General features: G+C 36.7%; 2 protein-coding genes across 2 annotated transcripts in view; one reads left to right on the plus strand and one right to left on the minus strand.

Moving 5' to 3' along the window:
• VPS26A (VPS26 retromer complex component A) lies at positions 1 to 25,238 on the minus strand. Its single transcript, XM_059052700.2, has 9 exons — positions 24,991 to 25,238; positions 20,294 to 20,443; positions 13,523 to 13,598; positions 12,038 to 12,194; positions 11,240 to 11,404; positions 9,484 to 9,590; positions 6,178 to 6,246; positions 4,045 to 4,187; positions 1 to 1,734 (listed from the first exon to the last, which is right to left on the minus strand). The coding sequence occupies exons 1-9, from the start codon at positions 24,997 to 24,999 to the stop codon at positions 1,621 to 1,623; spliced, it is 990 nt and encodes a 329-aa protein (XP_058908683.1). The 5' UTR covers positions 25,000 to 25,238; the 3' UTR covers positions 1 to 1,620.
• Positions 1 to 26,139, plus strand: part of TYSND1 (trypsin like peroxisomal matrix peptidase 1) — a 1,185,869-nt gene that overhangs the window by 790,509 nt on the left and 369,221 nt on the right. The gene's annotated exons all lie outside the window — the stretch shown is intronic.

The raw sequence follows: 26,139 nt of genomic DNA on the forward strand, positions 1-26,139 counted from the left end.
TGTTTCAAATTCTTTATTATACATCATGGTTGCACAATTTGAGGCTGGTTAAATACAATTGTTTTTCAATTTTTCTTTGAATATTTTCCAGATTACTACATGCAAGTGACCATGAAAATATTTGGCATTTTAAAATTTTGAAATTCTGAACAGGCACTTACATGAAGGAAAACATTACCATTCACAGATATCCACATTTAAAATAGATGCTCCAGCACATGGTACCTGGACCCTTTTGCCAGTTAAGAAGCTGGTTACTGACCATTTTTCAAAGTGCCATAGTAGTAAAACAGGCTTAAAGAAATGTAATTTGGGTTACTTAGCTTACCCATAAAGTAAGGTTAACTGACAAGACTTGCACTGAAGTGTATAAAAAAATATTGGTACAAAAACCAATGAACCATAAGTGAAAGTAGTTTCACACAACAGGCTTCATTTTAGTCCCTACACCCCACATTTAGTGTATTTGCGATCAGACCCCACGCATAGCATAAAAACAGATGACTGCAACCTTCTTTTTTAGAGGCTTTGAACAATACTTGAATTTAATATTAAAAAAATTTAAACAGAGTGGATGATTTAGTTTAAATTTGAGTTTGAACTAGTCAAGTTCCCAATTTAACAAACATGAAATTGTCCAGATCTGGGTAACTACATACTTCACCAGTTCTCCTGAGTCCCCCATCCTCAAATTTTCCCCTGAAAAGGGAAGAGAATATTTGCAAGAAAATTATATTTGCATATATGTGCTAAAAAGATTCCTTAAATCAAAAAAAATATTTTTCAAAGTATTTATGGAAAAATTATATAGTTTTAACAAACTAAAATGCCAATATAGAGTCAACTCCACATTGCAGAAAACATACCGTGGTACCTATCTGATAGTAGTAGCAAAATGGTTACTTAATATGGTACCCCCCCCCCAAATATGTTGCAATGACATGCCACATAATCTCTTACGGAAAAAAAATTAATATTCACACCACAGAAGACTTCAAAGAGAACAAAATTCAGGAAGCCATGAAATGGTAGACTTAGAGGCACCTACAGCGAAACACTTGTATGCATTTCTCAAACACGTATGGAAAAAACAAAAATGTAGTTTTCAAAAATATTGAGATGTCATGTTTTAAATATTTGCACGATTAAGGGCCACTCAGGTTTTTCTAATTTTATTTGAACACAAAATGTTTAATTTTTTGCATGTAGAGAATAAAAGGTAATCATTAGAATGAAAAGGAGAATAAAAGAATTTGTAATCAACATTATGCAGAAAGAAAGCAAAATTACAAATACCAACCTACTTACATGAAAATCTTTAATGTTTATGCTGATGTACAGCCGAGTCCTTTTCATTAAATGAAAGTGTGTGGTTAAAAAAAAACAACACGGCAGTTTAAGAAAGTTCCAGTGTTTCAAAGAAAGCACTTTTTAAATGTATATACATGAAGAACATTTAGTTATGTCATAAAATAAACTCAGCACTGTAAGATAAAGGAAGACTATCATAAATGGAGTTTTGGCCTTTTCCCCGCCCTACAAGCTGCAACCATCTTTAACCTGCTGAACTTAAATCTCAACAGATATAGGAGTGTTTTTCTTTTTTTTCTCCTATTCAGTTCACATTTCAGGCTGCTCAGCAGATGCCTGCGATTCTGGCGATTCAAATCGCTGGTGAAAGTTTGTTCTCTGTTTCCTCAGTTTTTCAGGAGCTTTTCTCCACAAAATTATCTCCTAGAAGACAAATGCAAGACAACAAATTAATGTCCTCATATTATTCCTTATATTTTCACCATGGAAATAATGCCACTTCAATTTTAACCATAACAAAACTAACTTCTTCCCTACAAAAGCACTCCTCTTTCCTTATTGACTCACTTTCTTCCAATTCTAATCTTGGGCCTCCCCTTCTGCCAGCTCTGCTCCCCCCACCAACACCCATGCATGCCACCACCAAGAATCCAATCTGGCACCAAGTTCTAGCTATTACTGCTTTAAAGAATTCCTAAAATCTACGTTTTGTTTGTTGTTCCACTGCCTTTATCCAAATTCAAGCCCTTGTCACTTCAACCTTAGATACTAAAATAGTTTCCTGATAGATGGTTCTCCCTCCCTTGCCTGATACCCCCTTCTAAGCTATCCTTCCTATCACTTCCAGATTAGTCTAAAACATTGCTTGGATGACTCTTCAATAGTTCTCAGTTCCTCCAAGATAAATCTCCAACCCGGCATTCAAGCCCTCCATAACCTTTGTCCAATTTATCAACATCACTCTCTTCCCTACCTAGACCCCAGTACCCCACCAGCCAAACTGGGTTACTCTCTGCCTCTAACGCACTTCAAATTAAACTTTCCCTCCATCTTCCCCTTTATATTCAAATCCCTATTCCTCTGCCTATCTAAGTCTTACCCTAACCAATACATCCTGAGATCTCTTCTCTTCTAAATTCTTAAAATTACTTGCTTCACAAAGTCATGGCAGGCTGTTTGTTTTTTAACCAACATAGCAGAATTTAAACATCCAAATGAATGCCTGTGGGAAGCATATACTTACTCAATAGGGCCACAATATGTAATTGATTTGGAAATTGTAAATTTCATATAATCTAATTTGAAATTGTAAATCACCTATGTTTAATTATATAGCATTATGGCAACATTAGCAGAGTAACTTTTCTCTCTTCCGAATTACTGTCAAACTATTACTTAAGTTTTCTGTTAATTATACAATCTCTCTCTTCCTACATATCGGCAATGTGAGGACTTTGAGGACAAACCATGTTTAAAAAGGTAGCTTTTGTATTTGTCACAGTACTCAACACAGAATAATTTCTTTTTTTTTCCAGAATAATTTCTTATTTAGTTTTGAACACTCAACTGACATTCAAATATTTATTAATCTGATTCAGAATACAGAAGACCATTCTAATCACAATCTTTTATTCAAAATTCACCAAAGGCTTTTAATTGATTTTAAAATGAGAACAAGTTTTATGATAAACGTCTTATATTTTAAAAGTATTAGGGACTTCCCTGGTGGCACAGTGGTTAAGAATACGCCTGCCAATGCAGAGGACATGGGGTCGATCCCTGGTCTGGGAAGATCCCACATGCCGCAGAGCAACTAAGCCCGTGCACCACAACTACTAAGCCTGTGCTCTAGAGCCTGTGAGCCGCAACTACTGGAGCCCACACGCCTAGAGCCCGTGCTCTGCAACAAGCCACTGCAATGAGAAGCCCGCGCACCGCAACGAAGAGTAGCCCCTGCTCGCCACAACTAGAGAAAGCCAGCACACAGCAACGAAGACCCAACGCAGCCATAAATTTTTTTTAAAAGTATTAGATTTGGGTCATCTCAAAGACATTTATAAGAGGATTGTTTAATTATGGAAAAATGGAAACCCCCAAATCCATCAAGTTGATGCAGTCATTAAAAGTGATAAAGGAAATCTTTATTTGTTGATAAAGGAAAGCTATTCAAGACACTATTTACTGAAAAAACATATTAAAGAACAATATGCATAATAATGATCTAAAAGCACATATACAAATTTGTCTAGAAAACTAATCACAATGGTGGTGGAATTTTTGTTGACCTTTTACTTCATTCTGTTCTTTATTGCCTGATTTTTTTTTAAACAAATAGCAGGTATTGTTCTTATAAAAAACAAAGGTTTCAAGAGAAAAATAAAAGCCTTGCCAGGGACCTCCCTGGCAGTCCAGTGGTTAAGACTCCTCACTTCCACTGCAGGGGCCGCGGGTTTGATCCTTGGCAGTTGAACTAAGATGCCGCATGCCGCAAAATTAAATTTTAAAAAAAAAGCCCTGCCAAATTATAGCCCATTTTGGAGTCCTGCAGAATGACCGGGAAGAGATGAATTACAACATAGTTCCATTCATGTTTACTTCTATATCATACTGTCAGTGTTTTCACTTACTTAAAAACCCCCACTTGCTCAGTACAATAAAGCTTGAAAAAGTGGCTGCTTTCCAGGTGTTTTTAGAATTGCCACAGAACAAAATAACATCTGGGTGGCACCATACCTGCTGCTTGAAGTACCTCCTGTCTTCCTCATCAACAAGGACTAGATTCAAAAAGTACCTTACTGAAAATTTTTTGTTCACATCTCTCATTGTTGGAGTTGGGTCATAGCCTGCTAAAAACAGTCTTATTGGAATTGATTCACCTGAAAGAAAAGCAATTTCCATTTAATTCTAAAGGATGATTAAATATGTCAATAGTTACATAACACCTAAAACTAAGCATCATAGAGAAGACATTAATGCTTCAGTTCCTCACAAGACAGCAGCATAACAAAAGCTTTAGACAAGGGTTTCTCAGCCTTGACACTATTGACATTTTAGGCCCAATAATTCTTTGTCGTGGATAAGGTCCTATGCACTGTATGAAGTTCAGCAGCATTCCTGGCCTCTACCCACAAGATGCCAGTAGCAGTCCCCAAATATGATAACCAAAAATGTCTCCAGGCATTGACAAATGTCCCCTGGGGAGGGGGGACCAAACTTGCCCCTAGATGAGAACCACTGCTCTAGAGCCAAAATGCCTGGATTTGAATCCCAACTCCAGCCAAGTCACTTAACCATTCGTTTCATCTGTACCATAATTTCTAATCATGTGTATAAATTCTTGAATACTTATTACTAATTCACCCAAAGCAACAAACATGTTCAGAATGATGACATTCCTTCATTACCAAAAAGATTGCTATTCAGATTCTCATGGCTTCTCTTTTTCTAAGAATAATTATTTGCATATTCTGCTTTGAATCCTTTTTATGTAATACTTTTCTTATGTATATCTATTTCCTTAAAGATGTACAACCCATCACTTTACATAAAAATTTATGGCTGCTGGAATTTTACAAAGTTATGTTGCATAACACAAGAGTACACACATAAGAGTCCTGGAGTCTGAAACCCCTGGACTCAAAACTCCAACTGTACAATGATTAGCTATAGAAGGAAACCAGAATATGTCACCGAAAAATATTCCTCTTTGACATACAGATTATTTTGAGCTGAAGGCAATTAAGCAGCAGCAAAAGCAGAAAAGAATCCCCTGTTCTGCCTAAAGGCAGGATATAAATTCTCCTTTTACTGGAGACAGCCTCTTTTCAGCCCAGGGATGGCACCAGAGCAATCTGCAAACAAGCCTTCTCCGTTGGTTTTCTCCCACATATTTACCTGCCCGTAGTTTGCCGCCCTGGGAAGCCTAAACTGCTCTCCTTTGCCCAGTCATTTCTCTCCAAATTTACTGTTCTTTTGAAGATGTTACATAAGCTGAAATTCTAAGTCACAGCTTTGAGTTACTTTTTTGTTGAGGTTTCTCCTGGGTGATGTGTACTGCATGCATTAATCAACTGTTTTTCTCTTATTAATCTTTTTGCTAAAGAATTCCAGCTGAAAACCTAAGATGGGTATTGGGAAAGTTCTGCCTCCCCTACAGTATATCACCTTTAACAAGTTTTTAACCTCTATATCTCAGTTTCATGTATAAAATAAGGGCTACCACCTCCTAACTCAAAGTGTGGTAGGGAACCTGACCAGCACCTGAGAATACAATGCCTCATCTATAGTTGGTACTCAGTAAATGGTAACTACTCTTTGAAGTAATTACTAACAGAGTAAGAAAAAGCCAATGACATAAATTTAAAATGATAAATACTGGCTTCATTATCTTAGACACTGAAAATTATCTAGTAATGGAACTGCTTATTTTCTTTCTTTTTTTTTTTTTTTTTAAACATTGCTTATTTTCTTGAGGGCTATATAAGAACTCCAAAATCCCACAGAAATGAATACTCAATTATACTGCACCTTATGTTCAGCGTGAGTAAAAAAGATTTACAGAGAGAAACTACTGTAACAAAAGACAATTAAAATATTATAAATTCAGAACTAGGGAAGAGATATCCATAAATGTCTCTTCTAAATTCTAAATTTAAACTAAGTAAAAAATTAAAGCTTATTTCAAACTAGAAAGTACTACTATAGTCTTCTCAGCATTTATACAAAGATGATCTTAAAAATCATTTTAAGAATCATTTTAAGAATTCACAGATATAGTCACACTGAATAAATACGTTCAAACTAATCTGCCATGAACACTGCTATCTGCACTACCTGTAACTTAAAAGTAAATGAAAAGTATATTACCTTTTACTGGTGCACCATCCATTATTTCATACTTAGCGATTGTTTCTGTTTCTGTTGTGGTACTGGGTCCTAATGTAATAATGTAAATGATATTAATTTAAATACTGCTAGAATATGATTTCCAGACTTATAACTTCTTCCTATTTTTTTAACATCTTTATTGGAGTATAATTGCTTTACAATGGCGTGTTAGTTTCTGCTTTACAACAAAGTGAATCAGTTATACATATACATATATTCCCATATCTCCTCCCTCTTGCGTCTCCCTCCCTATTCCACCCCTCTAAGTGGTCACAAACCACCTAGCTGATCTCCCTGTGCCATGCGGCTGCTTCCCACTAGGTATCCACCCTACGTTTGGTAGTGTATATATGTCCATGCCACTATCTCACTTCGCCACAGCTTACCCTTCCCCCTCCCCATATCCTCAAGTCCATGCTCTAGTAGGTCTGTGTTTTATTCCCATCCTACCCCTAGTCTCTTCATGACGTTCCTTAAAAAACTACAAATAGAACTACCATACGACCCAGCAATCCCACCACTGGGCATATACCCTGAGAAAACCATAATTCAAAAAGAGTCAAAATGTACCAAAATGTACCAAAATGTTCATTGCAGCTCTACTTACAATAGCCAGGACATGGAAGCAACCTAAGTGTCCATCAACAGATGAATGGATAAAGAAGATGTGGCACATATATACAATGGAATATTACTCAGCCATAAAAAGAAACGAAATTGAGTTATTTGTAGTGAGGTGGATGGACCTAGAGTCTGTCATACAGAGTGAAGTAAGTCAGAAAGAGAAAGACAAATACCGTACGCTAACACATATATATGGAATCTAAGGAAAAAGAAATGTCATACCTTCTTCCTATTTTCTGACTACATTGTTTTAGTACTAATTTACTTTCCCCTTTTGTGAAAATGTTGATCATTCTTTTCTATTTCTTGATCTACACTTACTTACCACCCTACTGAAGGTCTCACTCCCTTCCTCCCAAAGGTAATTCAGTAGACTCTTGAAAAACTGCAGGGGCTGGGGCGCTTGACTGTACACACAGGAAAACCTGTGTATAATTTATAGTCCGTTCTCTGTATCCTCTACTCCTCCCTATCCACGGTTCCTCCCTATCTGTGGATTCAACCAACTGTAGATAGATCATGTAGTAGTGTAATATTTACTACTGAAAAAAATCCGCTATAAGTGGACCCATGCAGTTCAAACCTCATGTTATTCAAGGGTCAACTGTATACAGTTCAGAAATAATCTTCACAGACTTCCTTCTATCATTTCTAATATCTGCTAAAATAGAAACTAGCAGTGCATAGCAGTGCACCAACATGCTAGTTTTCTCTGCAACACCCAAAATGTTTTCTCTTGTTAACTTTAATACAGACATAACATCAAAGTGAATACCTGACATACAGTTCTTTTAAACAGTCAATGATATAAGTTTAAAAGGTACACTAAAACATATAGTAATGATCCCAATGTTGTAAAATATATAATATGCAAAGGCTAAGGTCTGTTCTGGATTATGAGTACAAATTATTTTTTATTAAAAATTTTCCAGAACCGAATATCATTTTTATAACTAGAAAAAAATGTTTAAATAAACAATTTCTTTTTAAACAACAAATGGGAACCTGAGGTTTGGTTTTAATATCTTTAAATCACTTTAACTTTTTCTAAAAATACTTTTTCCCAGTCTGTGGCTTGTCTTTTTACTCTCTAAACCAGAGACAGTTTTGGTGTTTTTTAAAAATAATTAATTAATTAATTTTATTTTTGGCTGCTTTGGCTCTTTGTTGCTGCACACAGGCCTTCTCTAATTGCGGCGAGCGGGGGCTACTCTTCATTGAGGTGCCCGGGCTTCTCATTGCTGTGGCTTCTCTTGTTGCAGAGTGTGGGCTCTAGGCACGCAGGCTTCAGTAGTTGTGGCACGCAGGCTTATTAGTTGTGACGCACGGGCTTAGTTGCTCTGCGGCATGTGGAATCTTCCAGGACCAGGGCTCAAACCCACGTTTGAGCATTGGCAGGCGGATACTTAACCACTGCGCCACCAGGGAAGTCCCTAATCACTTTAACTTTTATTACCAGGTGAAAAATGGAGATTAAGAAATTACAAATATTTAAAATCATGACTACCAATTATAAATTCTTAAAAAGTGTTGCCTAAAACTCTTTTTAGCAGAAAACCAGCAAAGTTAAAGGGAACAAACTAAATCTAAATATTAATTAAACTCAGGAAATTCCCCGACGGTCCAGTGGTTAGGACTTTGCACTTCTGCTGCAGGAGGCACAGGTTTGATCCGTAGTCAGAGAACTAAGATCCCACAAGCCACATGGCATGGTAAAAAAAAATAATAATAATTAAAATTGAAAAGCAGTTATGGGGCTTCCCCGGTGGCGCAATGGTTGAGAGTCCGCCTGCTGATGCAGGGGACACGAGTTTGTGCCCCGGTCCGGGAAGACCCCACATGCTGCAGAGCAGCTGGGCCTGTGAGCCATGGCCGCTGAGCCTGCGCGTCTGGAGCCTGTGCTCCGCAACGGGAGAGGCCACAACAGTGAGAGTCCCGCGTACCTTAAAAAAAAAAAAAAAAAAAAAAAGAATACAAGGAGAAAGAGGCACCCTCCTACATTCATTGCTGGTAGTAATGCAAACTGGTACAGTCCATAAAGAGGCCAAACTGATAATATGAATCAAAATTACAAATGAATATACCCTTGGAAACAGCAATTCCACTTCTAAGATTTTATCTTGCACACAAACCAACACATATGTGAAATATTATTAACTAAAGCATTGTTTATAATAGCAAAAGACTAGAAACAACCTGTTATGTACACCAATAGCTAGTACACCCACTGAATGGAACACTGTAAGAAAGATGAGGAAGTGTTCCACACATTGATATATAAAGAACTCTAAAGTATGTATTGTATATAACCACTTAACTAAAAAAAAAGGGGGGGGGTGTAATATAGAGGCACTTGCACGTATATGGATAAATACTTAAAGGATTTTAAAACTTACAAACATATCACCTATGAGTAGCTGGAGAACATAAATAGGACACTTTTTACTGTATAATCGTTCACACTTTGTTTTTGAACCATGTGAATTTATTATCTATTCAAAAATTAATTTTTTAAAAAACATAAATGAGTAACTCACTGCCAACAATATTAAGTATCATAGTTAGTCGCCAAGGTGGATATTTATTTTAAGTTTAAACAATATTTTAAGATTTCAAAATTTCAACTAAAATGAATTTCAGTTCAAATACTCTTCAACTTACCAATTCCAGTGATCTCTTTTTTAATCAGTTGTAACTCCATATGTTGGATTTTTATTCTTACTAATAAGAAGTAAATTTTTCCAACAATCACATCCTTTAAATGATACCTTTGGGGAAAGAGTATTTGTCACTTACTAAATATCAGTTTACAAAACAAACAAAAAGAGTGAAATATGTCCTGAAAGGCTTTATTAGATATCTGTAGGATAATTACTATTTAAGAATACCATTCTGACTATTCATGTGTTTAATGTTCTTTTTTCAAAAAAGTACTCATCATTTTACTATAAAAATAAGGAAGCAAACTTTACTTGACCATCGATACAACTCAGAGGGAAGAATTAGCCTGATTAATTGTTGGTCCCTACGTAGAGGTTAACTTAGTTTCCAAAGAACTTAAGCATAGTAAATTAAGATTTTTATGCCTGAAAATTTTTATTTGGTGTATGAAGATGTTTTGAACATTAAAAACTCTACACATGGGTTTAGTGTCAGTATTACTCCAAGTGTTAGAATAGTGCAGCTAACAAATCACCTGGCCACAAAAAGAGACTCCATAAATTGAGTTTGTTGCTGTAATACCTACTAATCAAAGACTTTTCCCAGGGACCTTGAAATAATATGGTAGCAAACCTAGGAATTCCTGTAATTCCCAGAGGGCTTTTTTTTTTTTTTTAAACTTCTCCCAGGTTTGGATCTCAAAATAATATCACAAGAGTTGATTACTACAATTATGTTAGTCTGAAGGGAGGCTTCCAGTGACAAGTTTTAGGTCCTAAACTATCTAATAATTTTATCAACAATATAATTTAAGACCCTGAACGCGTGTGTATCACAATTTCAGTGATATAAACTGGGACACGACAAGTAATAAAAATCATGTAACAGAAGAGTGCACAGGAAGGGGATAAAAGAATGTACATCCATTTCTTCAACAAACTTTAATGAAAAATAAATAAAAGAGAAAACCTATAAATTAAAAGAGATTTAAGAATAAAAAAACCAAACGTAATGTGTTTGGATCCACTGGATTTGAGCAAGTCTTGTTTGGATACTGATTCGAACAAACTATTTGGGGGAAAAACACTTATGAGTAAATTAGGGAAAAGTGAACAATAACTAGATATGTGATGAGGTTAAGAAATTATTAATATTTTTAGATATATACTTTAGTATATGTTTGAAATTTTCCATAATAAAGCTTTAAAAGGCATTAATAAACAAAATAAGAGCCCATTTCTGAAAATGCACAACATATATAAACATATATACCCCCTCCCATGGAAAGATATACAAGAGGATTTAATAGTGGTTAAGTAGTAATGGTGAAAATATGTGGTATTTTTACTTCCTTTGACTTTTCTACATTGTCAATTTTTTTAATAATAAAAATGTATTGCTCATGTAGTCAGAAAAAGAGGATTTTTGCTTATTTTTAAAGAGATGACCAGCTAAAATGATCTCAAGACAAGAAGATAAATTTTTTGAGACATATAGGATTAGGTGCCTTCTGAGATGGTGAGATCCTCTATAAAAAATGGCCAATTACCAGGAATAGAATAAGAAAGACATCTGCAGTGAGTCAGAAACAACACCAAATTCCTAAAGTTTCTTTCAGCTCAGAGATTCCGTTGGTCTGTAAACATAAGATTAATGTTGATTCTATCCTTACCTTGACCAATTTACAAAGACATAAAAGGTTTATTTATTAATTTTCCCTGAACATTTATGTTATCTGTTTGTGAAAGGTACTTACTTTGATTTATTATATTCAAATTCTATGTGTAGACAATCTTCAATGCCCACTTCCATCTTAATAGAATTGTTGACATCAGGATAGGTAGCAAGCTGGTGAACAATAAGATCATATTCTTTTACCAAGTCTGTCAGTCTTCTTACTATCGTCACTTTAAGGAAATATCTACAAAATTAATGGAGAGGACAAGTTAAATCTGTGATATATCTCAGTGTTTTAAATAAGCAAACAATAACTGCAACTCTATTTTCTCCTTGCTGGAACTCCTTAGGGATCAATTTACTCCATTTACTTCACGAAGAAGTTTTAATTTTTAAATAAATGCCCCCACCATGGAAAATATACAAAGTTCAATTTTAAGAATAGTGTACATACTTTTTAGATCAATTTGAAGTACCATCATCAAGCCTACTTGAGGACATCTCTCTAGATCACTGCTTTTTGTTTATTTTTTCTTTTTTTCTAGATCACTTCTTAACCATACACTAAATGAGATGCACTGGGAAACTAATGGATTTAGAGAGTAATTCATTTACAGGACAAATGAAGTACCTAAGAATGATTCATACAGGGAAGAATATGACTAAAACTTCTCATAATAGGATTCTCTAAAACTACAGAAGGCTCTTACTACATCAGATGAGCATTAGCCAGACAAAAACAAAATATTTGACAGAATTTTAAAAATCTTAAGTCTTCCAGTCCAAAATTATAATTAGAAGTTCTAATAAGACATTCAATAGTAGTCATTACTTTCTGGTTTTGATTCTGTCTACAGTTTCTGATACACGTTCATACCTTAAACGGACATTGGCACCGATGTAAGATTCATATGGCTTTTCAACTTGCATAAATTCAAAATCATAACTTCTGCTCTGAGTCAGTTCTCCAGGTAAGGCTAGTTCTTTCACTAGGTTTACAAATTCGTGAGTATTACTCTTGTCATTGAAAAGTTCTAAGAAATTTTAAAAAGCAAAAAGACCAATTATATTTAATACCCATCTCATTAAAACCCAAACTTCTACTTCCAAAGCAAATAATTTTTACAAAAAGAATTAGTTGGATTTGTCTCCACTTTAAATACTAGAGCTATGATCTGAATTCCATTATCTTTCTCACTATTATGCTCCACTTAGGCACAAAAAAATTCAAGCAGCATAGCAAAATGAAAATTTCTATTATAAAAAAATGAATTCATTCCTTTAATGCAGTTAGGGTTTGCCCAGTATGAAGATGTTTTAACAGACATATTTCTAGCAATTATTTGAACTTCCTCCCTTCTAGGCAAAAAATGTATTGTCCTGTTGTTTTGCTTTAGTTAGGCAAATATATTACCTTGATAAAACTATGATATGCAAAAGACTAAAATCAACTATCAGTTAATTACTATAATTTTCCCCTTAAATATAATCTCATCCAAAATAGACATGTAAATAAATATCCACCCATTCCAATTTTGATACTTTAAAAATGTACAGTAGGGCTTCCCTGGTGGCGCAGTGGTTGAGAGTCCGCCTGCCGATGCAGGAGACACGGGTTCGTGCCCTGGTCCGGGAAGATCCCACATGCCGCGGAGCAACTAAGCCCGTGAGCCATGGCCGCTGGGCCTGCGCGTCCGGAGCCTGTGCTCCGCAACGGGAGAGGCCACAGCAGTGAGAGGCCCACATACCGCAAAAAAAAAAAAAAAATGTACAGTAAAACTTAGAAAGCTAGGACCTATTTTCTTTTCTCTTTTCCGAATCTGCAGTACCAAAAGATTTATACAGATTAACTCCTACTAAATCAAGAATGTCTCTGAAATACACATATGGAAACATACACAGTTGATCTAAGTCAAAAAGAAATTACACTTTTCCTTTTCACATGGAATTTTCTATTGACAAGTGAGTCTGGCTACAGGTACACACTAAGTTAGGAAGACAAATGGCATGGGTAATTAGAAAGTGAAGGATGAAGGTAACACTGCTAATTGTGAATAAAGCTGGTGAAAAATGTAAGCAGATGGAAATTTCAGTGAGTAAACTAATTTACTTGAATTATTTTTCAAGGCTGGTAGCTTACATAACTCCTTTCACTTTTAGTAATTAAGTTTAATCACAAATAAAGGCAGGATTAGTCAAATATTTAATACAATTAAAAGAAACATGATTTAATGTTTATAAAATAAATCCTCTTTTATTACACAAAATCAATTCCTTCTTTCCATAAAGCTAAGTGCCAAATCAAACTCTCTTCAAACTCAGTTATCAAAGAAAAAAAAAGTAATACTATTTTAAAACTCACCAATTTGACCTACAAATTCAATTCTAATTCCTTGGTGCTCTAGCCTCTTTCCAGATTGCTTAAAGGCTATGTTTACCTGCCAAAACATGAAATCGTAAGAGATGTTAACAATCCTTTGTGGGCCTACTCGCAGACTGCTTCCAGATGAATACAATATATAATATTTCAGGTATTCATTTCTGAAGTCTGAGACACCACATACCTAGATCCTACCTAGACCTTATAGCGCCAGAGAAGGTAAAACCTACTCATAGGGCTTCCCTGGTGGCGCAGTGGTTGAGAATCCGCCTGCCGATGCAGGAGACACGGGTTCGTGCCCTGGTCCGGGAAGATCCCACATGCCGCGGAGCAACTAAGCCCGTGAGCCATGGCCGCTGGGCCTGTGCATCCGGAGCCTGTGCTCCGCAACGGGAGAGGCCACAACAGTGAGAGGCCCGCATACCGCAAAAAAAAAAAAAAAAAAAAAAAAAAAAAAAAAAAAAAAAAAAAAAAAAACCTACTCATATACAATCAGTAATGAACCTATTACTTATACATACACTTAAAGCATCTTCTTTGTTAGTAAGGAATCCTTCTTTACAGCTGGAGAACTATAAAGACTCAATAAAAGGGAAAACTTTCAACTATTCAAATATGTTTTCAGGTCAAATAGTTAAAAAATTCTACAACAGCATTTTAATGTAAGGTTATTACTAATTCTAAGAACTGATCTTAAAGATCACTTTCAGCCTTTTGTAAACAACAATATATTGTTATAATTCCTGACCTTAAAAGCAATGCTTATTGCCCTGAGTCTGCTACTCATCCTAAAAACAGAATGTCTAAAGATTTAAATTTTGAGTATGATTATCTTACGTACTTTTCAAATTAAATATATAATCTAAAATCCCTAAATTCATATGTGCCAAATGAAAACCTTAATTTTATACATTTTAATTTGACAAAATATCTATAAAGTACATACATATTAAAAACAAAATTTGAAACATTTAAGGATTAGCTAACATACCAAAAAGCATACTTCCAGGTTTATTCTTTACTATAAAAAATTGGTAGCATGACTCTTAAAAGCTTTTCTTCCAAATAGTGTTTTCAAAAGACAACAGAAATTAAGGACCAATAAAAACCGAAGTTCAGTTATTTCTGTTTGTAAACTACATAATTAAAATATTCATGCTTCTATATCTTCCATATTTGTGACCAGGATGAGTTAGTTACTTGCCTTCCAAATTAATGTCTCAGAAAAACAAGTAAATAATTAAGCAAATTGTAGTATATCATAAGATGGAGTATAATTAAAGCATAAAAATAATAAGGTCAAAGAATATTTAATGATGTGGGAAGATGTGCATGGTATGTCACATGAAGGAAGCATGGTCAAACTGTATACAAGTATAATGCCAATTATATATTTTAAACTACAGAAAAAACTCTTAACAGGAGTTACTTCTGGAATGTATGCTTATGGGTAATTTTGTTTCCTTCTCTGTAGCTTTTTTTGACAGATGGCAATTAAATTTAACTTTAAAAAGTATATGCTTCAGGAGTCCCAAGACAATTCAATGGGGAAAGAATATTCTTTTTAACAAATAGTGCTGGAACAACTCAATCTCAACATACAAAAAAATGAAATTGGATCCCTACCTGGCACCATATATAAATATTAACTCAAAATGGATAAAAGACCTAAATGTAAGAGCTACAGTTATAAAACTCTTAGAAGAAAACATAGGTGTAAATCTTCATTATCTTGGATAGGCAACTGTTTCTCAGATGACACCAAAAGCATGAGAAATGAAATTTTAAAAAAGATAAACTGGACATCATCAAACAGAAAATTTTAGTACTTCAAGACACCACCAAGAAAGTGAAAAGACAACTCACAGAAATAGAGAAAATATTTGCAAAACATAATGGACAAAAGACTCGTATCTAGAGTATATAAAGAACTCTTACAACTCAACAATCAAAAGACAAATAACCCAATTAAAAATGGTCAAAGGATATGTACAGACTTTTCTCCAAAGAAGTTATACAAACAGCAATAAGCACATGAAAAGATGCCCAATATTATTCATCATTAGGGGAAATGCAAATCAAAACCATTATGACCACTTCTTACCCATTAAGATGGCAATAAAAAATACAGACAATAATAAGTATTGCCAAGAATGTGAAGAAACTGGAACCCTCATACATTGCTGGGGAGAATATAAAATGGTGCAGCTGCACTGGAAAACCCTGGCAGTTCCCTTGAAAGTTAAATATAGAGTTAACGTATGACCCAGCAATTCCATTCCTAAGTATACACCCCAGAGAAATGAAAACACACAGTCGCACAAAAACTTAACACACAAATGTACAGCAATATTCATAACAGTCAACAAACAGAAACCCAAATATCCTCAACTGAAATGTCCTCAACTGATGAATGGATGAAGAAATGTGGTACATCCATATACTACAGATATATACTGAAATATTATTCCGCTATAGAAAAGAATGGTGTTTTGATACATGCTACAACGTGAATGAACCTTGAAAACATTATGCTACATGAAATGAGGCAGACCCAAAAAGACAAATCTTATCTGACCACTTAGAACAGGCCCAGAACAGGCAAATTTATAGGAAACAAAGTAGACTAGAGGGACTTACTTCCCTGGTGGAGCAGTGGTTAAGAAACCGCCTGCCAATGCAGGAGACATGAGTTTGAGCCCTGGTCCAGGAAGATCCCACATGCTGCGCAGCAACCCCGTGTGCCACAACTACTGAGCCTGCACTCTAGAGCCCATGAGCCACAACTACTGAGCCCGCATGCCACAACTACTGAAGCCCATGTACCTAGAGCCCGTGCACCACAAGAGAAGCCACCACAATAAGCCCACGCACCACAACAAAGAGTAGCCCCCCCCTCACCGCAACTACAGAAAGCCTGCGAGCAGCAATGAAGACCCAACGCAGCCAAATATAAATAAATAAATAAACTTATTTTTTTTTAAAGTTGGCTAGAGGTATCCATGGACTGGGAGAAAAGGGAAAAGAGTAGTTATTGCTTGATGGGTACACAGTTTCTGTTTGGGGTGATGAAAAAATTTTTTAAATAGTGGTGATGGGGGCTTCCCTGGTGGCACAGTGGTTGAGAATCTGCCTGCCAATGCAGGGGACACAGGTTCAAGCCCTGGTCCAGGAAGATCCCACATGCCGCAGAGCAACTAAGCCTGTGTGCCACAACTACTGAGCCTGCGCTCTAGAGTCCAGGAGCCACAACTACCGAGCCCACATGCTACAACTACTGAAGCCCATGCGCCCTAGAGCCCGCGCTCTGCCACAAGAGAAGCCGCTGCAATGAGAAGGCCATGCACCGCACCCTGCTCTCCGCAACTAGAGAAAGCCCGAGCACAGCAATGAAGACCCAGTGCAGCCAAAAATAAATAAATAAAATAAATTTATTTTTTAAAAAAATAGTGATGATTGCACAACATGTGAATGTGATTAATGCTACTGAATTATACACATAAAAATGGTTAAAATGGCAAATATTATTATATATATTTTTTACCAAAAATTTTTTTAAAAGGAATAAACCTTGAAGACATCATGCTGAGTAAAAGAAGCCAAACACAAAAGGACACATATTTTATGATTCCATTTATATGAAATGTCCAGAATAGGCAAATCCATAGAGAAAGAAAGCACATTTATAGATTAGTGGATGCTAGGTGTCTTAGTCCATTCGGGCTGCTATGACAAAATACCATAGACTAGGCTTAAAAACAACATAAATTTATTGCTTACACTTCTGGAGGCTGTGAAGTTCAAGATCAAAGCGCCAGGAGATTTGGTGTCCGGGGAGAGCTTGCTTTCTGGTTCACAGACAGCTGTCTTTTCACTATGTCCTCACATGTCAGAAGGTGCACACGAGACTTCTCTGAGGACACTAATCCCATTCATGAGGGCTCTGCCCTCATGACCTAATCATCTCCCCCCCCCGCCCCACCCCCCAATACATCATACTGGGGATTAGGTTTCAACACATGAATCTTATAAGGACACAAACATTCAGTTTATGGCACCAAGGGAGTTACTGCTAATGGTATGGTGTTTCTTCTGGGGTGATGAAAACATTATGGAATTAGATAGTGGTGACAGTTGCACAACTCTGCAAATAGAGTAAAAACCTCTGAACTGTACACTTTAGTAGGGTGAATTTTATGGTGTGTGAATTACAACTCAATAAAGCTATTTTTTAAAACAGAAATTTAAAAAAAAAGAAATGAAAATATATGTCACAAATAAACCAATGGAACAGAACAGAGATGTTGAAACAGACTCATACAACCTCTGGCTGATGACAAAGGTGATGCTGCAGTGTAGTGGGGGAAAGGATGGCTTTTTCAATAAATGTCCTGGGTTAATAAGATATCCATGTGGGGAAAAAAACCAAACAAACAAGTAGCCTTGACTCCTATATCACAAAGACAAAATCAATTGATCAAACTGAAGATCTAAATGTGAAATGTAAAATTGTTTTAAATTATAGGAAAAATAGGAGAACATCTTCATGCCCATATGGTAGGCAAAGATGTCTTAAACAGGATACAAAAAGCACTAACATTTGTAGAGTATTAAAATTAAGAACTTCTGTTCATCCAAAGACACCATTAAAATAGTGAAAAATCCAGCCAGAAAGATATTTATAATACATATGCCAAGGACTCTATATTGAGAAGCACATAACAAGAACATAACAACAAAAAAAAATCCTACACATCAATAAGAAAAAAACTAAGTATAAAAATGAGCCAAAAAAACCCCCCACCAAAACCCAAAGCCTGAATAGGCATTTCACAAAGGACATCAAATAGCCAATAAGTATATGAACAGTCATTCAACCTCATTAGATGTCAGGGAAATGGAAATTTACACTCGTAGCAAGAAAATGAGAAGATAAGACGACAAGCCATAAACTGGGAGAAAATATTTGCAGAAGCCACATCTGAGAAAGGGCTGTTTTCCAAAAAGGGTTGTTTCCAACTTTTAAAACTCAATAAGAAGAAAACAAACAACCCGAATGAAAATTAGGCAAAAGATTTGAACAAGCACCTCACCAAAAAAGATATATATTTGAAGATAAACATATGAAAAGATGTTCAACATCATATTATTACGGAACTGCAAATTAAAACACTGAGAAACCACTACAAAACTAGAATGGGCAAAATCTAGAACACTGACATTATCAAATGCTAGCTAGAATGTGGTACAACAGGAACTCTCATTCATTGCTGAAAATGGTAGTGCTACTTTGGAAAATAGTTTGGCAGTTTCTTACAGAACCAACACTATTTCCTTTACTCGTTTGACATGTTCCATCCTTTTAATGATTTTGTCTGTTCTCTTTCAGGCCTCTTCTCTTTCTCCCATCATTTTAAAGGGAGAGTAAAGTAGAAAAGCAAAACATTTATTTCAGATATAACACTAAGACATCAGTAAGTAAACTGGCAAAGGACCAGAACAGACGATGCAGTAAAATAGCTAATAAACCTAAGTTCAACCTATCTAGTAACCAAAGAAATGCTGTCAAAGAATAATATCATTTTTGCCTATAGAAATAGCAAAGATTAAAAAGTGACTATATTCAGTACTACTCTGAAACAAGGCATTAAGTGAACATGTGATTTAATGCAAATTCTCCAGGTTAATATGTATTGATACCCTTCAAATATTCATGTCTTCTGGTCCAGCAACTCACTTCCAGGAATTCATTCTAAGGAAGTAATCTTATCCTACAGAAATCTGGAGAAAAACTTATGTACTAAAGTTTTGTTACTAAAAACATGTCTGTATTACTTAAGATATGGTGATATACTACAAGCAGTCTGAAAAATACAGTAGAAACTACTTAAATATCCAATAATAGGGAAAAGGTAAGCTTAATATATTATACATACATTAACTAATGCAGAGAGACTAGGAGGAAACACATTCAAATTTTAACAGTGAATTATTTCCATATGATGGGAATACAGATAATTATTTTATTTCCCAAACTATCTACCATGTGTATGTATCACCTTAACAAGCAGGGGAGAGAACTCTTAATATTTTATATTTAGAAAAATTATTTCAAATGTTTTATGACTTGATTTTATCTAGGATATTACCATTCTTAAGTATCACAAACTATTGAGTACTAATCATGTTCCATAAGGTATAAGAATAATCTTATACATCACTTGGTAAGGAAAAGGAGGAAAAAGTTAAACCACAGAAGGTATCATAAATGTATCTGACTATGCATGGACACATTCCAAATGTACTTAAGTCCTCTACAGAGTATCAAGAAATGAGATCAACAGACACAATGACAGTAGTACAGACAGATAAGCTGTAAAGAATGAGAAAAAAACTTTTAGAAAGGTATACTAGAGAATTATCCCCAATCTCCACAACTCGACTTTATGTTAAAGGAGAAACAAACTTTGAGTGGATCACAGCCCCACTGTAGAAACTGTCTGAAGTTAAACAGATGCACATAGTCACAAACACACAAAATTTTGCACAGTTTAATTTAGACTCTGCCCCTGTAACCCTTCCAGTTTAAGAATCTTTCCTATAAATGTTCTACTGAATCAAGGATTTAACTGACCCTCTGAAAAAAATTTTCCATCTCTAATAAAATCATTCAAATTTAGATACAGCACAAGCCACTTTCATGACTAATTCTAATACTCTACAACTAGGTAATTCTCCAAACAAAATATTTACCTTCCCTGAAACAGATTCTCCATCATAGAAAAGATAGTGTTTTTCTACTTTGCCATCCTCGGTTTTCATTTCTGCCATTTTCCTGGTTTCCCCATCATTAAGGACAACATCGATCTCACAAATGGGACCAAAAAATCCTCCAAGAAAACTCTGAAATAAAAGGAAAATGTTCATAATTATGTTTTGTTAGTCACTACATTTTTAAATTCAAATTTAATTACCTATAACCTACAGTTAATCTATGAATTCACAAGGAAATAAGAACTTGTATCAAATACTACATCAAAACTAAAATTTCATACAATATGCATACAGTTAATGCTGTACTGTATGCTTAAAATTTTGCTGAGGGTATATTTATGTTATATGTTTTCTACCACAATAAAATTAAAAAAGAAAACAAATTTAAACACGCTATAATTTCAATCATTTCCACAGGTAACCACTATAAATAATCAAATACTAACATATACCAAAGATCTAAAAGGACTGCCCCAGTGGTCCAGTGGTTAAGACTCCCCGCTTCCACTACAGGGGACACAAGTTCAATCCCTGGTTGGGGAAGTTTCACATGCATGCCGCATGGCTAAAAAATTAATCCTAACATCTGGATTTGAAAGGTAACCTTTAGTAATACATCTATGAGGTTCTTTCATTATACTGCTATAATGAAACTCATACAATCCCAATTACTCATGAGTTACTACAATGTACTACTTATGGTAAAATCTACTGCTATATAGGTCTGAACAGCATGTGTTACACTGTGTAAGCCCTTGGAATAAAACTGGCTCTAATGGAGGAGATTAATTAAATTTCTGTAAATTTTGTGAATACGCAAAAGAAGTGAGCTAAAACTAGGCATGTTTGGTAAGACCAGCCCTCCCGCAGGAAGTTAGTACTGGTACAGTAGCAAAATCTAGAACAAGGATCTTGCGTTAAGGCTCAGTTCTGTCCTCAGGAGGACGGCAAACAAGCTAATAATCCTGCTAAGGCTATGTGGGTCATAGGGTGATACTATGATCAAAGGAGATAGTGTTTTCCTAAATTCTGAGGTTGCTTCTTTGTTTTTTGGCAGTGCCACGCAGCTTGTGGGATCTTAGTTATAGAACTCAGGCCCTCAGCAGTGAAAGCTCGGAGTCCTAACCACTGGACAGCCAGGGAATTCCCACTTCTTTATTTTTATTAATCCTTTATTAACAAAAGGATTATAATTTCATGAAATCAACTCAAAGAATTGCCAGATTAGTACTTATGACATACTCAAAAGACATAACCAGCAAGTTTTCCTTTTGGCAAGATGTTTTAATCTTTCCTGGCAATATTATAAATGACAAACAATTTTAATTAGAAAACTATTCTGAACTAACTTAGAATGAAAAACATCCATGATAGGGCATGTGCACTGTCCCTTCCTAGTTAGCTTTCATACCCCAAGTTTTAAATTCAAAACTTGCTCAAAATGGTATACATTCTCCTAAGAGTTACAAATATGAGAATGTATAGCAGCTGAAAATCAGTTACTATTTATCAACTATGTTCTAAGCACTGAGCCAGCAAAGGGGGGGGCTGCTGTGGGAGGAGCAATTATGAAAGGGTAGAAGATGACAGTCCAAAATTCGGGATATAAAATAGAAGCAGGAAAATAAAATTTAATTTTCTCATTCCCCCTAAATACTTCCTACAGCTGGTTGCAGGAAAACGAGATTTGAAAACTATAAAAATTGTTTCACAAATGAAAGGAAATATTATGGTAACTTTTCCCACATACAGCTGAACTGGGATTTGAAAGTTGATATTAAAAGATCAAATAATCAAAAATAAAAATTGCCACTAATTAAAATGGTATAAAACAGACTTAAAAGTCACATAAAACTTCACAATTAACTAACAACAATTAATAATTGTAAACAATAAGTATTATTTTGACACTATATGTAAACATGTAAGTCTTAGGCATTAAAAATATGTAAAAACTATGTATTATCCTCTATTATTTTCCGTATGCATGAAGTATTTCATAACTAAAAATTAAAAATGGACTTACTTTTCAACACAATCAAAACACTAAGATTGGGAGAGATCAGAAGTAATAAAAAAGCCTAGTGTAGCATATGCAGAAAAACAAAAGGTTGAATGATAAACTACAGCACTTTAACACGGTTAATGAGGCCATGAGAATTTAGCACTGGGTTAACATCCAGTTTTTTACACCAGGACACACCAAAAATGAACTAGTCTTAGTAAAAGCCTCCAGAAAATTGTGCATGTAGATGACAGAGAAAAATATCTAAAAAAAAAAGTTTGTCTTGTTTTCCTTCTAGAAGGAATTGAAAGAAAGATTCTCTACCCAAAGTCTTCTAGAGTTTTTATTTCTAAAAAAAAAGGGATTTCCCTAGGGGTCCAGTGGTTAAGACTCTGCTGTCACTGCTGAGGGCGTGGGTTCAATCTCTGGTCAGGGGACTAAGATCCCACCAGCCGCATGGTGTGGTCAAATAAATAAATAAAGTTTTTATTTCAAGATGTGCATCTTCTGTATTTCAAACAAAAAGTCACAAAATTAAAATCTTCTTAAAATTATTCACAATCAAATTATAATACTTCTGATATATAAAGAGGGAAAAAATGGTCAGAATGGTGTAGACCAGAAGAAGGAAAAGGAATAAAAGCTGTAAAGAGGGTTAGGATATACTAACATATACTTCTGCTGAAATTACAGAAGGCGGTTTTGGAATCTTTTATGAGAAAGACTACCAAGTTCTTTTAGAAAAGATATCTTCAAGTGAGCATTCAAAATAGGGGATTTTCAGCAGCAATAATAGACAATATACAAGTTCAAACTCTTAGGTGGCCTTTAAATAACTAGAGAGCAATATATATGACTACTTATATATTAGAGTAATTGTTCTCACAGTTTTCCAATCGTAGCCTAAACTACATATCACTGAATTTAGGTTAATTTAAGATTTTTCACATTATTTGTAAACCTAACCCTGAGCATTACCATCTAGCAAAATTACACGTGTATATGTTAAAATACAAACTTTTTAGCCCTCACTGAAGAAATTTCACTACATCCAGTGGCTGTAAAGAAATGCAACTCAAGGTGAGGCAGAGGAGAGGCTCTCAAAATTTATTCACTTAGGGCATACACGAACAATGAAACAGCAAATTTTCATACATATATTATTACACTTGTGCCCATTTCAGTGTTATAAAGCTTTACAATTGTGTTTGTTTCAAGAGTAACTTGAAAATAAAAATTGCTCTTGAACATAATTCAAAAGCTCATTAAAGGTAATAATTTTAAATGTAAGCAAAAGATAGGAGGGCCTTTTAAGTTTTCTTTGCAAATTATATTCAACTGACGAAGGCTTCTTTAACTCCCTGACAAGGCAAGGTCCCCCAATACTTCCTTCTTATCACAACTGTAATACTTGTTTCCACGTTAAACAAATAATTACACAAATAAATGTTTATCTACCTCTGGACTGCAAGCTACAAGAGAGCAAGGGCTGTTTCAGTCTTGCTCAGGGCCCCTGGGAGCACCTAAGTATTGTAATTATTTGTTTAAAAAAAGAGAAAAAGGTTCCAAGTTTAAGAATGAACATGTCTGTCCTCACTTTCTTTTATAAATTAAAACAACTCGATTTCTGACTTTAAAATGTATTTATTCAAAGTAACTTAAAGAAAAAATAAACCTAGCTTGGTCTATAAGCCAAAAGTCTCACGCAGTTTTTACGGAACCGGGTGAGCTTTGGGAAAGCAGGTACTATTAAGGAGAGCACACAGTAGGCGCTCAACATAAGCTTGCTAAGTGAACCGAGTAAATGAATACTACCATAAAATGAGCCAAATGAGATCAAATCTAGAGAAGATCGCCAACACACACAAAGCTAAACGCTATCGTGCCCACGCTAGTGCTTCCCACTAACTGTGGTGAGAGTACTTAGATTTCCCTCCCTCCTCTGCTCCCTAGGCCATTTCAACATCCCAAAGCGTTAAGTTTCCAGAATGGCTTGGTGAGGGAAACGAGACCCAACGCTTAAAACAGCGCGCAAGAAACTACTGCCTTTTGCATTAAAAACGTCCTCCCCTCCAACGTCCTTCTCTTTTTCTCTCCCATTCTGTAAGTGTCAATATCAAGGCTGAACTGGGGTCAGGAAATCGCAGAATATAACCGTATGCAGGCTAAAAAAAAAAAAAAAAATCACGGAGTTTATCAAGCTCCTGATCAACACTGGAAGAGAGTGACCAAGTCCCCCCGAGTCCGGAACTGTGGGACTCTTGGGTCACCCCACCTGAAAGGAAGCGAGGCTGCCCGGGAGGAGCAGAGGGGATGGCTACCTTGGAAGGGGAGAGGGCGGCGGGCCCCCGCAGAGGCGGGGTCCGAGTATCCAGCCAGGGCCCCCACAGCCGATCGAGGAACGCGGGTAGAGGCTCTGACTTGGCCAGGAGACCGCGCCGCCACCCGCAGGTGCTCTTGCATCGCCGAGACCAGGAAGGGGCGGTGGAGCTCTCTAGTCCCCGACCCCGCGGCGGCCAAACAGGCCTAACCCGGCCCCCCGCCCTGCCCGCCTGCCCCCTCCAGCCGCTCCCCGCAGCCCCTCCCGCGACATCTGGCCCGCCGTTGGCCGTCCAGCCGCGCGCTCCGGGGCGAGGGCTGCAAGCGAGCGCGCTGGCCGACGCGCACTCACCATTGTCATCGCCGCCGCCGCGTGCCCCACACTTCACTCCTCTTTCCTCAGGAGAACTCCCAGCCCCGGATCCCTCCGCCCAGCGTCTTCGTCACGTGACTTCGGGCCGCTCGCCGCACGTGACCCCTCCCTTCCCTTCCTCCCCTTCGTCCAGCACGGGCCCCCTCCGGGCCTCTCGCCCCTCCCTACTGGTCAGCCTGGCCTTCAGAGGAGAGGCTGTTTGGAGGCGGGGCCTCGTGCTCCACCCCAAGGCGGAGGGAGTGGGGAGGGTCACTGAGTGGCGTCAAGTGGGTGGGGCCAGGGCGGACGTAGGTTCCCCAGCTCCTCCGCGCCCTCTTGTCTGTCACGTGACCGGCGGTTCGCTGGCCGGCGGTTCGCTGACTGGCTTTTTTGCCACACCCAGTTCCACTTCTAGTGGAAGTTTGAGCAGCTGGGAAAGAAGAAAGGAGGAAAGAAAAGGTTCGTGCGGGAGGTCACCTCTGCGGGTGGGTTACTAGGCCGAGGAGTTGAAGGGGCGCTGTTACCCGAGGCCCTGATTCTTTAGGCCTCGCAAGAGACGTGCTCTCTCAATTCGGGAATGAGGCATTCTGCCACCATTCTCGAGCTCTACCCCACTTTCTTTCTTTCCATCAGCTTCTGAGTTTTGAGAACTCAGAAGCTTTGCCACCTATGAGGAGACCCAAAAAAAAAAAAAAAAGGGTACTGTATCCGTTGCCTCGTAAAGTACACAGATAGTTCCTGAGCTATCCTCCCGGAGCTGTGGAGGACTGAGAAATCACTTATACCGCCCTTCCATTCCGTGAGGGGTGGAAGGCGTTCCTGAAAAGCGCAATGATGGTGCTCATGTCTTTAACCGCAGCTTAATCACTGTGGTGTAAGCCTAGAGGACGGGCCCCTGAATGGAATACTGTTTTTTTTTCTTTTTTAAAAAACATCTTTATTGGAGTATAATTGCTTTACAGTGGTGTGTTAGGAATACTGTTTTAAGATCTCAAAACTTAGCATTGAGCCACCGTAGTGTACGCTATACATAACCAAAGCAGAAAAAAATGAGTCTGAACCTACCGGTTTTCCCATCATAACAAAACAGCATCGAGTTTGTGAGGCAGGGTCTTAAAGCGAGTCTCAATTTTTTTTTTTTTTTTCCGG

The sequence above is a fragment of the Kogia breviceps genome, chromosome 2, assembly GCF_026419965.1.
Source record: "Kogia breviceps isolate mKogBre1 chromosome 2, mKogBre1 haplotype 1, whole genome shotgun sequence".
NCBI lineage: Eukaryota > Metazoa > Chordata > Mammalia > Artiodactyla > Physeteridae > Kogia > Kogia breviceps.

Bases quoted from the DNA above. Each gene is read 5' to 3' on its own strand.
- VPS26A (XM_059052700.2), bottom strand. The intron at 13,599-20,293 runs GTAAATATTTTG...ATGTTTTGGCAG, and splicing joins GAGAATCTGTTTCAGGGAAG to GTAAACATAGCCTTTAAGCA. The intron at 9,591-11,239 runs GTAAGTACCTTT...CTTTCCCCAAAG, and splicing joins TTTGAATATAATAAATCAAA to GTATCATTTAAAGGATGTGA.